The sequence below is a fragment of the Amphiura filiformis genome, chromosome 20 (assembly GCF_039555335.1).
Source record: "Amphiura filiformis chromosome 20, Afil_fr2py, whole genome shotgun sequence".
NCBI lineage: Eukaryota > Metazoa > Echinodermata > Ophiuroidea > Amphilepidida > Amphiuridae > Amphiura > Amphiura filiformis.
The window spans coordinates 15,036,306-15,052,597 of record NC_092647.1 but is presented as its reverse complement, the minus strand read 5'-3'; the positions used below and the strand labels follow the sequence as shown (position 1 = coordinate 15,052,597).

The 16,292-nt window shown below is 38.5% G+C and overlaps 1 protein-coding gene across 1 annotated transcript in view; it reads left to right on the top strand.

Annotated features, from left to right (window-relative positions):
* The window catches only part of LOC140142141 (DNA annealing helicase and endonuclease ZRANB3-like), a 45,299-nt gene that overhangs the window by 2,328 nt on the left and 26,679 nt on the right, over nt 1-16,292 (top strand). The window contains exons 2-10 of the mRNA XM_072164107.1: nt 1,692-1,710; nt 3,713-3,891; nt 4,962-5,193; nt 6,384-6,505; nt 7,594-7,666; nt 8,261-8,332; nt 12,596-12,727; nt 14,730-14,915; nt 15,574-15,645. Coding sequence (XP_072020208.1) covers nt 1,692-1,710; nt 3,713-3,891; nt 4,962-5,193; nt 6,384-6,505; nt 7,594-7,666; nt 8,261-8,332; nt 12,596-12,727; nt 14,730-14,915; nt 15,574-15,645 — 1,087 coding nt within the window. The remainder of the gene's footprint in view (nt 1-1,691; nt 1,711-3,712; nt 3,892-4,961; nt 5,194-6,383; nt 6,506-7,593; nt 7,667-8,260; nt 8,333-12,595; nt 12,728-14,729; nt 14,916-15,573; nt 15,646-16,292) is intronic.

Genomic DNA, 16,292 nt, shown 5'->3' with positions numbered 1-16,292 from the left:
CTAACATACCTGTGATAGCCACATACAGTCTGGCGGCTGGCCTGAGACTATGAATATTAATGAACTTATTTGCATATTTTGCTTACATTTTTCATTAATCCACTCTGGTCCTCTGCAGCTTTTATGCAATCACCGATCAACTTCTCAGAATCTTGCATCCTATACCTTTGTACATACAACCTGGCTGTCCGATAAATTTGTGTATTGGTCACCTGGAGCTACAGGGTTTTTTCATATCTGTAGCCTCTTCATAGAGTGCATAGTTCATATACTTTATGTGCAAAAGTCTCTTTTGGTGTGACCATCCCCAGTTCGGATATCTGCAATCAATCCTAGGTTCCAGGATCGTGCATAGGTAAACTATGCACATTTAAGCCCATGCGACAATACTCAAAATTGACGTATGCACACATATATTGGAAGAAGAAGAGAAATGTAATATTTAAAAAAAAAGGATGCTAGGATCACAAAATATTCATCTTCAAGTGAGGAATGGTAGGAAATGGGAAAAAGTGGTACATGTGTGTACCCTAGATAGATAGGTCTACGGTAGGCATCTCAGACCTTGAAACGGAAAAGTCTGTGGAAATCGTAGGTGCGATGTGAGTACCTTGGGCTAAAGCTTTATGGGCTAGGACATTTCGTGATCCCAGTGATTTCGAACATTTGAGGACTTGTTCTCAAGTTGTAGGAAGTACTATAGAGTGTCTCTAGTGTAAATTATTTTCATTACCGGTAGTTATGTCGCAAACTCGCAAAATATTAAAGGCCTATTCAGACAAGCTGCTAGGGGACACAAGGGTAGCCTTGTCAATCAAATACTTCATCTATTGTGTCCAATACTTAATCCGATAAGTAATCGATGAGAATAGGATGAAGCCTTAAAATTAAACTAGTGGTGATTCGCTTTAATAACACTTAATGATTCAGCAGCAGGGTGCACTTCATTGGTTCTTTATGACTGCGATTTAAAAGAAACAATCATAATGATATATTTTTTATTCATACAAAGGGGATGTTGAGGGAGGATCCCCCCCCCCAAGAAGTTGGAAAAAGGTTCAAAGTGAAGGCTCAATAGAAGCCATTTGGTGCACCATTTTTCACTATTTGTTTACAAAAGAGATACAGGTGTCCAAAACAAATGCCAAAATGGCCACTTTTATTAGATCTATAACCATGATAACACTTAGTTAGGGATGTACCCAACTTTGCCCTAACATCATCACGACTGATTCGGCTTTGCGGGTTTTATAGGCATGAGCCTATGATCACAGTCCAATATAACATTTTCTTTGCTCTTCTATTTTTCTTTTCCCTTCCCTTGTTCCCTCGGAATATGGGCCTGACAGCCCTCTGTATCCGTGCCTAGCCCTGTGAAATGTCAATGTGTGGGCCGTCTGGAGGAGTAGCGCCCTAGATTTTAGTCTTTTGGAAGTAGGTGAGCAGGAGAAGACCTTGTTTTCTTTTCCTTTCCTTTCCTTCAGTGGTGTTAGCAGTGCCCCCGACACACAAAAAAACTGGGAAGAAGAGCAAAAACAGGCCAAAAATTAGGCTCACACATTAATACTTTTAATACTTAATAGGGAAATTTGTAAATCTCAGGTCTGGTTATGCCACTGCATTTCCTTTCTCTTGTTTCCTTGAGTTGGAACACATAGTAAATTCATATTTTATTTTGCTTCTTTTTACAGGTGTCTGATTGGAGATGAGGTAAGTTGCTCAACTTTGTTTTCTGGGCTGCCGCTAGAGGGGGGTATGGGGGTTGTGACACCCCCCCCCCCCATTCTAAATTTTGTCGGCAAATATTGACTTTTATTCGACAAAATCATTGTACTGTCTGCAACTTACAAAAGCCATATATAAATTAAATGTGTTGGTTATTGTTAATGTAATAGTAGTTGCTAATGAAAACAAATGTTGAGAATATATTTTGCCCCTCAACACCCCCCTTTTAGATTCTTGAGCACCGTCCTGGCTAAAAAAAATTTGGAGTCTGCACCTTGAAGATTAAGTTTTAGGAATAGATAAAATGACATCATAGAGGTATTTTAATTGTTTCCAAAAGTTGTAGAAGCATCAGGATTGAAGTAAAACAGTCAATTTAAGAAGGAAATTAACTTGAAGGGTAGGCAATCTTTTGTGTGTAATTATAGAGGGCCTGGGGATTCACTCTATCATTATAAAAAATATTTGAAGAAATCAAAGAGCCCTAGGAATAAAAATTGTAGTGTAATTCACGCCAGACACAATTTCTTTTAATGACAAAAATGAATTTTTGTAATCGATCAAAAACCAAACATTTTATTAGTGGTCGGTTAAAAAATCTTGATGCTTCAAATTTCTTAGGGAACAGGCTTATTTGATGCAGTATGATCTCCTGAGCATTTTGACACCATTTTCTTGTGAAAAGAACATGTGCATGTTTTATGCAAAGCGCCCTCACATCCATATTTGGACGTTAAACAGCCATTTTAAGAAAACGACAACTCCAATTTTTATGCAACTTTCATAAATGGAATTCTAGACATCAATTACATACAAATCAGCACCAACTTTAACAGAATTAGGCATATCAATAATGATTATTGTCAAAAATATTGATTTTCAGACCCCCCCACAGACCCCCTGTCCAAATACTTGTTTTGGCGGCACCAACTCATTTTTGGCCGATTTGGATGAAAATGTTGTCAAAATGCTCAGGAGATCATACTGCATCAAATAAGCCTGTTACCTAAGAAATATGAAACATCACCCTTTTTAAAAGGCTGTTTACCCCTAATTTTATACCAATTTTGAATTTAGCCTGAATCCGTAAATATGGCACCTCTCACCCTTTTTCAGGTCAAGGCTGTTTTTACCATTATGCAGCGAATCATTGTTGAAGCTATTTCACATACATGTTCAAAACATGCCGAAATATCTTTTGTTGATTTTGAATGATAATGTCTTAACGTCGTAAATTTTAAGGTCAAATTCATAAAATCAAAACAAAACATTGCGACGCAGATATTCCCCGACTTATGCAATTTCATTATCGTATCAGTGTCTTTATTATTTGTTTGGGGCCTTTTCCAAACGTTCGTGCTTTTTATGCATAAAACGGCCAATCTATCTTTACAAAATACATCATTTTTATGTAAACAAATGGCTAAAGATAGATTATGAGATTTATCCTTTATTATTACACTACTCTGATCATCTGCCTCCGTGGCCGAGCGGTAAAGACCGGGACTGATAATCAATGATGCTTGAAATCGTTGGTTCGAGTCCCATCGAAGCCTGTGGAAACTTTTTTTCTTCAAAATTCATGATCGCATTCCGAAATGAGTAACTTGTCGGTAAATCGTGTATCGTATCCTTAACTTTATCAAAAATGGTAAAAAACACACTGGTAACAAAAGTTATGTATATTATAGGGGCAAGGAATACACTGGAATTCCAGTGACTCAAGAAATGTTGTATGTTATTTATGATAAGAAAAGAGGTACAGCTAGAATGTACCTCATTTCTTAACATATATAATGAACCACTTGTCTGGAATCACTTTCATTGAAGTAATTGGATTCCTTGCCCCTATAATATACATAACTTTTTTTTACCAGTGTGTTGTTATTACCAGTGTGTTATTATTTTTTTGAGAAAATGCAAATATAGTCACAAATTTATCAAGGGGTGTAGTACCACCTTAATGATCATGCATGTTGATTTTCAGATGGGACTTGGCAAGACTTTGCAAGCCATAGCTACAGCATATTATTACCAGAATGAATGGCCATTGCTAATTGTCGTGCCGACTGCATTACGCTACCCCTGGATTGAGGAGCTCGAAAAATGGCTACCAGAGTTGCAACCTAATGATGTGAATCTTATTGCATCTGGAACTGACATTGGGTAAGGTATTGTAATGGCCAATCGACTCAGTGGCGTAGCTGGGATTTTTTCAAGGGATATAAGGAATACAAGGGATAGCGATTTCATTTTGATATTATATAGTTCCATTTTGTAACAAAATTTTGAAATTGTTCAAATTCTATCCGCACCTTATATCGTTGGCCTATGGATTCTCTCTTTCTCTTTCTTTTCACTTTTTTTCCATCTCTCTCACTCCTTTATTATTTTGCCCTGCGCTTGGGGGGGGGGGCGGTGGTCCAAATAGGCATTGCCAGGGGGGAAATTGCCCCCCTGTTGGCAGCTACGCCACTGAATGGGCTATCATTAAAATCCATATAATATTTCAAATAGAGTCACCATTCAGATAACCCCATTTGAAATGCATGCACCCTATGTGGACGGTTAAGGTCATACCTTCCATAGTGGGGTTCTGAATATAGCTCAATATAACTAAACACAGAAAATAGAAAATGCACATTTGTTTAGATGGTCATAGCCAGGGTCCAGCGATTTTTGTGGCGCTATGTTCCTGGTAATAGCTAATTGATACAGCAGATGAAAAGTGTGTCTGCAGTTTGTTACCCTATGTAAGAGCACAGAATTTAGATTTAAATGACATGGCAATTTGATGGCAGCATACAGTGGCGTAGTGTGAGTCATCCTAGGGGGGTCACTGACCATGATTGTCTGTTTTGGGCAATTTTGATTGGGGGGCTATGTGCCCCCGTGCCCCTATGATACTACGCCAATAGCAGCATATGAATTTGTAATTGCCCCATAAAAGTCATTTGGCCCAGGTTATTATTTACGATACGTAATCTGTTTGATTTGTATCTTCTTATTTTCTTTGATTCATTCAAATGTTGATAAATTTGTCTCCTAAATTGCAAATTTGATAACCATATTAGTTTCACAATTTGAATTTTATAAATGAGACAATCTGCCAAACAATTAACCTTTTTTCCATTCATATTTATTAATTTTCCTTGCTATTACAATGTATTTGGGAAAAAGTACAAAAAAGTAAAAACTCTAAGGAGCCACCTTGTTTCAATTTGTCTTCACCACAGGAATATTCCAAACTGCAAGGTGTCTATTGTTGGCTATGGACTTTTCCGCAACGATGCCAAGACTTTGATGGAGGCTCTCACTAAACAGAAGTTTCAAGTGGTCATAGTTGATGAATCCCACTATTTGAAAAATTCCAAAGCTGCTCGTACTAAGCTTGTCACACCCATAATAGAGAATGCTAAAAGAGCCATGTTGCTGACAGGAACCCCGGCACTTGGTAGGCCATCAGAGGTAGGTTGTTATGTTTCTGATGTATGAGCTAGTGTTTAATGCTCTGCATTCTAGCCATACATGTAGTCTTCAACATAAAATGTCCAAATTTGGAGATGTTTTCTCAAAATATCAAGAGTTATCTTAAGAACTACTGAACCAATACTAGGCTTGTTTGTACTCGTTTTAATGCATTTGTCATGCTGATTCCAAATATGATCATGAAAATTTACATTTCTGACATTTTGAATTTTTAAAACAAAATTTGGAACTTGCCGTCTGCAGTTGGCACCTGAGTGGAGAGAGTTATGAACCAGTACTCCAATAAATCACATTTTACTCTTGTTTATAGCAGTCCAGTTAGCTCAAATAGTCAGGGCCGTTCTTAGGGATTTTGCTGTCCTAGGCAAAGCCACTCCCTGCCGCCCCACCAAAGCATACCAAAAATAAGTGTTAAGTGGGGTTACCCCCTTGAAAACTCATTGGCGGATCTAGGGTTTGTAGCGCCCAGGGCTAAGGATACATAATGACGCCCCGCCCCCAATTCTTGAAACAATTCATGCTGAGTGAGCAAAAATGTGCACAATTAATAGGGCTTACCAGTAATTTATTTTGATTATAATGAAATTGAATATTGGTCTTAAATTGATATTTCAAACGATTTTGTGCGAAATGCGCGAAAATTTTGACTTTATCACTTAGATGGGCGCAGAATCGATCCTGAATTGGTCAATTCGGCGCCCCCAAAGGGTGACGCCTGCCCTAAGGGTGGCGCATGTGCCCCCATCGCTACGCCACTGTTTTTTTCGCCCTTTTCTCTGTTTCTCTTTTCGCCCCCTTTTTATTATTCCTCCCATTTTTTCTTTTTATCCGCCCTCATTTTTTCTTCCCTTTTCTTTCTCCATTCTCCATTTTTTTCTTTTTTCGCCCTTTTTTGGCGCCCCTCTATGTTTGCCGCCCTAGGCGACCGCCTTACCTGGCCTAATGGTCGGAACGGCCCTGCAAACAGTAAGGCACTGGAACTCTGGTGTGTGACGGGTCACGGTACAAGTTCAGTCCCCACAGGGTCATATTCTGTTCTTGTGGAAAACTTGTCCTGGTCTACAATGTACCTGTACAAAACTCTGGGAGATGATCATGGCTGCGATGGTTATTATATGCTGATTAGGGTTCTACGCCACTAAATTAATTGTCATCTGTCTATCGGCCAGCTTTTTACACAGATAAACAGCATCCGTCCTAAGATGATGGGTACCTGGACTCAGTTTTGTAAACGTTATTGTGATGCACATTGGCAACATTATGGAAGGACCAAGAAATCATGGGATACATCGTAAGTTTGAATAAGTGTATGTGACCATCCACCACAAAGTGGTAGTAAAGTCGGCTCTAGATCATTTTCTGTTTATTGCAGATTTCGAAAGAATGCACTTTCGGCTTTAAAATGACACCTCAACCAGCTTCATCGGACATCTGGAAGTGAAGTTATGGTTCATCAAAGGTCAAATTTCTTATATATTTTACATAGAAATCCATATACTGTTTTTGATTGTATCTCAAAATGAAAATGCCGACTTTACGACCAGTTTGTGGTGGATGGGCACATATGTGACACGGTCTGCTCCATGCATGGGGGCCAAAGGAGGCATTTATGAAAATTGAGTTACTATTATTATAACCTGATACACATTAGACTACCCTATGCTGAAAATATCAAAAGTCTAGCATACTTGGTCCTAAACTGCTGAAGTTTTGTGACGTATATTTTCTTAAGTATTTTTGAATCCATATTTGTACCTTCATCACAATTTCAAAGTTGACACCTCTGCATAAAACACCACAATTACAGTATTTTATGTTATATATTGTTAAAATGACTCCACAATGTGTAACAAAATAGAATGCTGGTGTGGTGATTATTCATCTGGCAGCATAATCTGTAGACCCAGGTTCAAATCCTAGCAGTAGCTTTTTTTTTCTTCTCTCCATATTTGAACCCTCAAATGTTTATTTGCATGTGAAAGTGTACATATTGCACCCGGAAATATATTTTGCTCCAGCGTCCCATTGTACGGAAGTTACATGTTACACCGGGGTCTCCCCATCAGTCCGAAACACAGTCATTCCGAACCACCACTAGTCCGAATTTTTAGGGTTGAGTTTAGGGTTAGGTTTGGGGTTAGTGTTAAGTAAGCTTAAAATTCAGACTAGCAGTGGTTCGGACTGATGGGGTGTACCCGTTACACTCAGTTTTGAGAAAGCACAATTTTTGGGTATTGCCATGTTGTTGGCTCGAATGACAGCCCCATCAACTGCAGCTTCCAAGACTCTTGTCTTGCATGTTTATAGCTTCTGGATTATATTTTAAAATATGAGCCAACAATACATTTGATAATGAGATATTTGTTTTTCTGTTGGCAGTGGTGCTTCTAATCTGGAGGAATTGCATCGCAAGCTTAAAGGAAGCATTATGATCAGAAGGGAAAAGAAAAACGTAAGTTCAATAATACTATAGTTTACAAACAGCAAAGGAGTTATTTTTAACACAGATTTAGAATATTAGCACTTCAAAGAAGTCTTGGAAAGGGTCACTGCACCTGTACAAATGCAAACAAATGCAGTATGAGCTGAATGTATCAGTTCATTCATCCTCCATAAGAAATATAGAACAAAATAGGTAGTATAATTACACACAAAATGGGTGTCGTGTAGAAGCCTAGCAAAAAAGCCTCCAAATTTTGCCTATTTGCTATAAAATACAATTTTTAAGTACATCGCCCTGCACTACAAGTAGATTTCACTAGTCACTTGTGTATGCCAGCAAACATAGATTGAATACAATACTGCTCTTTTCAAAGATAATAATCTTACATTTGCGACCGATAAGCCTTTCTTTGACATCTATGGTTCAATGCATAGGTACCGCTTGAATGTTGTAGTGAAGTGCGATATATTCAAAATTGTATTCCCCTACTATGGTAGTTAATCCAATTAATTACGTCACTTCCACAGCGAATTGGTACTGATCTAAGTATAGAAAGACTAAAATAAGACAGAAATAAAAATATTTACATTTTAATGTTTGTAGGTTTTAACACAGCTCCCTCCCAAGAGAAGACAGAAAGTACCATTTGAGCTTGCAGAGTCTGCTGAGAAAAAGGTAAGAAGAAAGTAGGGTCAAAATCAGGCCAGCGGGGTTACGACACGGCACATCCAACAAAAATGCAAATTACAAAAAAATATATAAAAGATGTTAAAAATCAGCCCTTTTTGAAGAAAAAAGGTTTGCTTATATTCTGTAAAATGTTGAAATTAGCCCTTCTTTGATTATTTTTTTTTAAAAGGTCCACTTTTTCGCCCTTGCACCCCCTAAAATAAATCCTGACCACAGGCCTGGTCAAAATTGAGATCTTGCCAAACAAACAATTTATTTGAGAGTGATTATGAACTTTGTACAAATCATATTTCACATTGGAAGACATGAGCATAATGTTACACCCAGGGAGTGTCAATTTCAAATAGGATGACTCCATTTGAGATCTTCAACCCCTGTGTGTCATGTCTTCCATAGGGGGTGTATGGATTTCAACTAGAATAGCCCATTTTGTTTTAAACATAAGTGTTTTATATTTCCAAAGTAAATTCAGTAGCTAAAAAAGAGATATTGTATCATCGGGTTCATCACAAAATGACATGTAGTGAGAAAAACAGGAAAATAAACCGCTGATAAAAAGCGGGTTTGAAAAAAATGCCGATATATAAAATGGGTGTGCCACAAGGTTTTTTTTTTTAATCCAATGCTTGTTCAAATTATCTTGTAGTCGCACCCCCTCAAATAAACGCCCCCACCACTTTTTTCAACCAAGATGTTTAAAAATGCCAATATTTCCATGCTATCTTGTGTAATAAGCTTACCAAGTTGCTCACATGGTCGATAATAGCGTCAATAATTGGCGAAAATCTGGATCAGAAATCCGGAAGTGAGCCAGAAGTCGGTGTTTCTAGTTCATAGTTCGTCATTTTAGCATGTGTTTTTAGTTTACCTAATGATTTTAATGGGAATTATTGTTCTAAAATTGACCTTGAACAAACGCCCCTTGGGAAAATGACGAAATATGGTAAGCAAGAACAGCTTAAATATTGAGAGCTATGGATAGTTTCACATTACTTTAGAGATCATATTTTTATCCAACAAAATTCTAAGCTCCTCTGATATGAAAGCAAGTAATCAAAATTTGAAGTGAAGGATTTTGTGTACACTTTCTATGGCACGTGCAGTTCTACTATGGTACCGCAGAGCATGATGGGATACACCTATCAGCTGCTGTGCTTCTGACTATTCCTGCCATGTATCAATTCAAAGTAAGATATCTACCAATGAAATACCATTTACTCCTCAAAAATATTCTTGTCAAATTTGACTATGTGTACATCTCAAAAGAAAGGTAAAAAGTTTGGAATAAATTGTGTTACACAAACATTACTCGTTGACTGCCGATAAAACGCCCAATAAAGACTTAGTCACCGGACCGCGCCGGCCAGTTAAAGTACATGCCCTATCACACCACTCCACACCATACATAAATTCTCCCAGTCACATTTCCCAAATATGAAATTTAAAAAAGTCAAATTTTAATTTACTTCTTTTAAAGTTTGGCAGAGGCGGGGTTCGAACTCACGGCGCAACGCTTAGTACTCTATGAGCCTAGCGCCTTAGACCACTAGGCCCCTTGTCTTCTTGTTATTCAGCTGAAACTTATTTAAAAATATAATCGCAACTTCAACATAGGCCTACCACGTGACAAGCAAAGGCAGAAAACGTATTATATTTTGGAATTTTATCTGCTTAAAACATTAATGTGTATTATAATAGAGCTACCATTATTTATATTGTTGAATTCTCAAGCGCATAGAGACAATACGAAGCGCCCTATGATACATACACAATACATAAAATCGATTTTGATCTTCGGCATTACTCGGTGACCTCCGATAAAGCGCCCAATAACGCCGGTCAGTTAAAAAAAATGCTTAAGTACATGCCCTATTGAGATAAGCAATCCTTTTGTGATATGTCCATTCATCCATATAATAATAGCAATCAGATTTTTGGATGGATGTTTTACACAGTGATTGGAGAAGAAGCTATGTAAATAATCAAAAGTACATGTCTACAAATTGAAAAGGACAACTCCTTTTGTCAAAATTGTTTTCACCTATTTCTCAGTATGTTAATAAATCCGATTAATTACGTAATTTCGCCAGCGTATGATATATCAGTACTAATATGTAGGCCCAAGGAGGTTAGATATAGAAAGAAGAGGAAATAGATTACGACGCATAGGGGAGGAAGAAAAAGGAAGGAGGGGGGGGAAAGGAGAGAGAGGAGAGGGAGACCGATGGAGTCACAGGGCTCTAAATTACATAGGCGTAGATCGGGGGATAAATGCCACAATATTTTGCCAGGGGGATGGTCAATATAATCACCCCCCAATATTGACGCCTGTGTATTGGTTTGTGTCTAAATTAACCTCATATTTGGCCATTTTATAGCCACAGAATGCCATTTTTAGCGCTTTGCGCTAATTTATTCCACTTTTGTCCCATATTTCACCAGTTTAGTTTCAATAGGCCTATGCTAAAATGTTCGCGCGCATTTGTACCATAAGGTTCACTGTACTGGGTACTTTAAAAAATCCTAACCTAACCTAAAACATAACTTTAACCCTTAGATTGGAGCTCTACTAGAAGTAAAAATATAGATAGTGAACAATTTAGTATTTCTATATCTATGTGAGAATGATACAATAGAGGCCCTGCATGAAATTATTGATTGGCTCCAAACAAAGGTTTTCAACCGTGTCCTTCACCGTAGTTATGGCGGAGTGCAGTCCATTCAATCAAATGTTGTCATCAACCTATTTGATCGTAGTGCAGGATTATGTGTGTGAGACAAACTGTCACGGTAGATTGCAATCATGCTTTTGTTGAATGCATTTGAGTAGTCCGCCATATTTACGGGATGATACGTCGCATGCAAGGCCTCTATATGACATGATGAACATAGTAATTGATGCATCAGTTTTAAAATAGACTAGGCGGTTACCCATATTTGGCGGTTCTCGTCTGGGCGCGATTACCAGGCTGATGGTGACATGCCCATATGACAATTTTTACTAATTTGACCTCAGATGACCCCAGGGTGACATTGGATGACCCCAAAATGACCTAAACTTATAACTCTAAATGTTGACTGTACCTATCTAGTTTCATGCCCATATTTGAGCTTTTACTAATTTGACCTCAGATGACCGTGGTGACCTTGGATGACCCCAAAATGACCTTCAAAAATGCTGCTTTAAATGTTGACTGTACCTACCAAGTTTCATGCCCATACGACACTTTTTAGTAATTTGACCTTAGATGACCCCTGGGAGGGGACCCCGTGGTCGGATGACTTAACGAACATAGACATCTTCTTGCCAGGACAGAACTACACCCACCCACCGAGTTTGAGCCCGTGGGACCTAGTTTCATGCCCATATGACAGTTTTTAGTCATTTGACCTCAAATGACCCCTGGGAGGGGGCCCCGGGGTCGGACGACTTAACGAACATAAACATCTTCTTGCCAGGACAGAACTACACCCACCCACCGAGTTTGAGTCCCGTACGACCTAGTTTCATGCCCATATGACAGTTTGTAGTCATTTGACCTCAAATGACCCCTGGGAGGGGGCCCCGAGGTCGGATGACTTAACGAACATAAACATCTTCTTGCCAGGACAGAACGTCACCCACCCACCGAGTTTGAGTCCCGTCGACCTAGTTTCATGCCCATATGACAGTTTTAGTCATTTGACCTCAAATGACCCCTGGGAGGGGCCCCGGGTCGGATGACTTAACGAACATAAACTTCTTCTTGCCAGGACAGAGCTACACCCACCCACCGAAGTTTGAGCCCCGCACGACCCACGACGGCCTCACATTAGCAGTCACAGACAAAACCTAAATCTACAGAATATATCCATTACTCGTCGATACTCGAAAGAGCTCAAAATAAATAACTTAGAAAATTTTCTTGATGTCCTTTAACATGTTTTCATAGTTAACCATCGTTAGCCATGGATATCTATCATGAGAACTGACCGTGACTAAGTCCGATTTATTGGGACGCGTTTATCGGCAGTCAACGAGTAATGATTCACTAAAAACACACTTTATCTTCGGTTTTATCAAGACAAAAGATAACAGACATTGAGGTGTTGTCGGTCATAGTTTTTTGTATTAACCCTATGAGAACTACCTGCTGATTGGCAATTGAAATGAGCATTTCAAGTTATGAGCATTTCAAGTTATGACCAGTACTGCCCAAGGGGTTAATTTAACAACAAGGTGTGTTTTCTTCCCTCCTTCTCAATCAGGAGATAGATCAATGTTGGCTGACAATGAGAGACCTCTGGAAACCACCAGAAAATGCTGACAACGCTTTCAACCCAAAGTTTCAAATACAGACGCTGGCTGGACGTATGTATGTACTCACAGGAAAAGCAAAGGTACTGATAACAATATAACTGTTACTTTATTTGCATTTTTCCATCCATGCATTTAATACCAGAAAATTCTCTACGGGTCCATGAGTTTCATCCTTGTGACATGCAGTATGCATGCTTTTTGCAGGGGAGGTGGCACTCATCGGGTGACATGGGTACTGGAGTTAAATGGCAATTTTCTTTGTTTCGCCTCATTTGTGTAGCTCAAAATTAAAAGGGGGACATCTTGACAGTGAAAACTAAAATTTTGTGCGTAAGAAATACATATATATTTCTTCTGGAAATGTTACAATATTTGCTTTATCATGAAAAAGAGGTCCCATTGTTAATTCTCCTTTCAATTTGGACCCTCTTGGACATTTTTACCATGAAAAGTGGACTTTTTTCAGAGACCCCCCCCCCCAAATGTTAAAAGTACAAAATTTTTAACGAAAGTGAACAAGAAAAGGAAGTCTTTTTCATAATAAATTTTAATACCTTTTCAAAGCTCCTCATATGAGAGTCAATATGTGACACGATCAAGGGGAATGAGTCACATGTCGGCAATTTTCAATTAGAGGTTTTTTACATCATTTTGTGGCAGTTTTGATGCAAACCCCATCAAAATCGGACATCTGGTTACCGAGTTATGATCAATTTATCAATGGCTGAAAACAATATAAAACAAAAGAGTTTAAATATTGTTTTTACCAATTTCTCGAAAACAATATCAGCGACATCCGACTCATTCCTCTTGATCATGTCACATATGCTTTAGTTCTTCAAGTTCTTCTATTGAATAAAAATATCTCCCAAAAGACTGACCATTTTCACTTCAATTTTGTGGACTATGTTCGAAAGATTATTCTAGCTTTTGTCTGTAGTCAGTAAACAGTAGTTTTCTTCTTTAAGCCTCTTCCTTTGGTGGTCCATCTGATCTAGCTTTTGAGGGTTTCTAGTAAATTTCATATAAATTCTGTAGAAATCCCATTTGTTTCAAATCAGTTTTTATGACCTCTATTTGTTTCAAAATCAATTTCTGGGAGCTCCCAGTTCAACCTAAGATAGTTCCCAAGAACCCTTCTTTTGAAAACTGTTGCTGCTCATCCCTTTACGGTTAGCTTAGCGTTGCACAGGCCTGTAGCCAGGATTTTTTGTGGGAGGTACTGATTTTGAAAAAGTGGACTTTTTTCCGGGGGGTTGCTACACTCGCAAATTCTTACATTTTGGGACTTCTTGTATACTTTTGCAAATATGCGCCCCCTGGCTACGGGCCTGGCATTGCGACTTACAGGTTAAGTGACGGGACCCGTAATCAAAGGGTCCCTGGTTCAAGTCATGTTGGAGCCAATTTATGTGTTTGCGTCCTTGGACAAGGCACTATAAACCCATTTGTTTCATCACTCCATCCAGGAGTAAATGGCTACCAGCTTATACTGTTAAGATAAATTGACTCTTTGTGCATCCATCATTATTCATGGAGGAGTCTGGGTCCAAGTTGCTTCAAAAGAAAGATGGGCACTCTGGCCATTGAACATGGCGTAATGCTGGTTTCATACTTTCCTGCCGCTTTGCCAATTTTTCTTCACTGCGCAGTCGTGCCAAAAATGCTAGCGGCGACCAGCGGCAAGCCGATATATCAATCACTCCACCACTTTGCCGCGGCAGCAGCACCATCGCTTGGAGTTTAATTCAAAGTCAACTCGGAGCGGTGCCGCTCTGACGTATGAGAACAAAATACAATTTTGGAGCGGTGCTGAGCGGCAAGAGTGACTTTCAGAGTCATGCCACTGCCGCTCAGCGGTGTGCTGCTCCCCTTGCAGAAAAGTACAAGCGTCATGCCGCTGAGCGGCAAGCGACAGAAAGTATGAAACCAGCATTAACCTTTATCTTGCACCCTTACATGAATGTTGATCGGCCCCCTTCCTGGCAGAATAAAATGAAATATTGCAAGAAGTGAGATCTTTATTTGGTGCACTAGTAACATACAATTTGTTTTCATGGTATTTTGTGGGATTTTCTTCAGATAGGTGCTGTGTGTGAGTATGTGAAAATTCTACTCGAGAACCAAGATCTCAAATTCCTTGTGTTTGCTCATCACAAAGAAATGATGACAGCCTTGGCACAGACAGTAATGGCATATCAACGAGAACACAAGACTACCATGAAATATATCAGGATTGATGGCGATGTGCCTAGTATGGAAAGAATGGTAAGAAGAATCGAACAATAATGGCAACTACAAAGACTGTAACAACTATTTGATGGCAAAATTCTAAATACAGATATTATACCAAGCTAATTATTTGTCAATTTTTTCCTGGTTTTTTTTGTTACTTTTTTAAAGAGAAGGCCCCCACGATCCACCCTTGGTCAAATGAATAGATGGTGGAAGCACCATAGTATACAAAAACTCAAAACACACTTAATTCTTCTTCTTACAAATAAATTTCAACAACATTTACTTGGACGTAAAACAATTTGTAGTGAAATTATTTTGAAATATTTCCTTTATATTTTTGAGGACACAATACATAGTAATTGTAATCATCAGGTCATAGTGGCAAGTCATCATTTCAGCTAATTATGGTTGCATCTATGACTATAGTCAAATGCAGTCAATGCCATATGTATTTGAATGCAAAGGAAAAAACAGGCCTGTTTTTTCACCACAAGGGGGTTTGGTAAGTTCCATCATAGGTTTTTGAAGTATAAAACATGATTTTTTTTATGACGTTACATATAGAAAAATATAAGGATTGCAACAGCAATCCCTTACAGAGTTCATCTGACATAAATAGCTCAGTAGGACAAATAAACTTGTGAAATACTTGTATGATATGATATTCATATTTTTGGTTTCCCTATAGCATCTTGTTCGACAGTTTCAGACTGATGAAGACACCAGGGTAGCGATACTAAGCATACTTGCTGCAGGCACAGTAAGTTCAGTTATTATATTCATTAAAAATAAATACATTATTTTGGGCTTTGGGGATTATTAAGACTTTTACTGACTGGTTGAATAACTGAGCCTTGAAAACTTTATCTGTCATTCCTAATATTAATTTTGCAGGAAAAATCTCTTTCTAGTGATTTTGCCCAAAATGGACCAATCCTTTTTACCAGGTTCGCCATCGCAAATAATAAATGAGACAAGCAGAAAAAGTGATCCACAAAAGTGGGTTTACAAGACCTGTGCCTTAACCACTTGGCCACAGGAACTTTGTGATTAGGCTGCTTGATATTCGAATCTATAAGCGGTCACTTAAATATCAACCAGCCTAATCACAAAGCTCCCATGGTTAAGGCACAGGTCTTGTGAGGTCCTGGGTTTGATTCCCGGGCAGGATCACTTTTTCTGCTTGTTTCCTTTATTATTTGCGATGGTGAACCTGGTGAAACATTTGTGTTTATTTATATAATTCCCGTCAACCATGCCAGTGTTTTTCCATGGACAAATCCTTTTGAAATCTGCCATACCCCTGTGGAAGATTTGTGACAAGTCTTCCACAGAGGGAGTATGTTTTCTAATGGTATTGGCTAGAGTTAATTATTTTATATTAATATACTCCCTTTTGTGCATGGC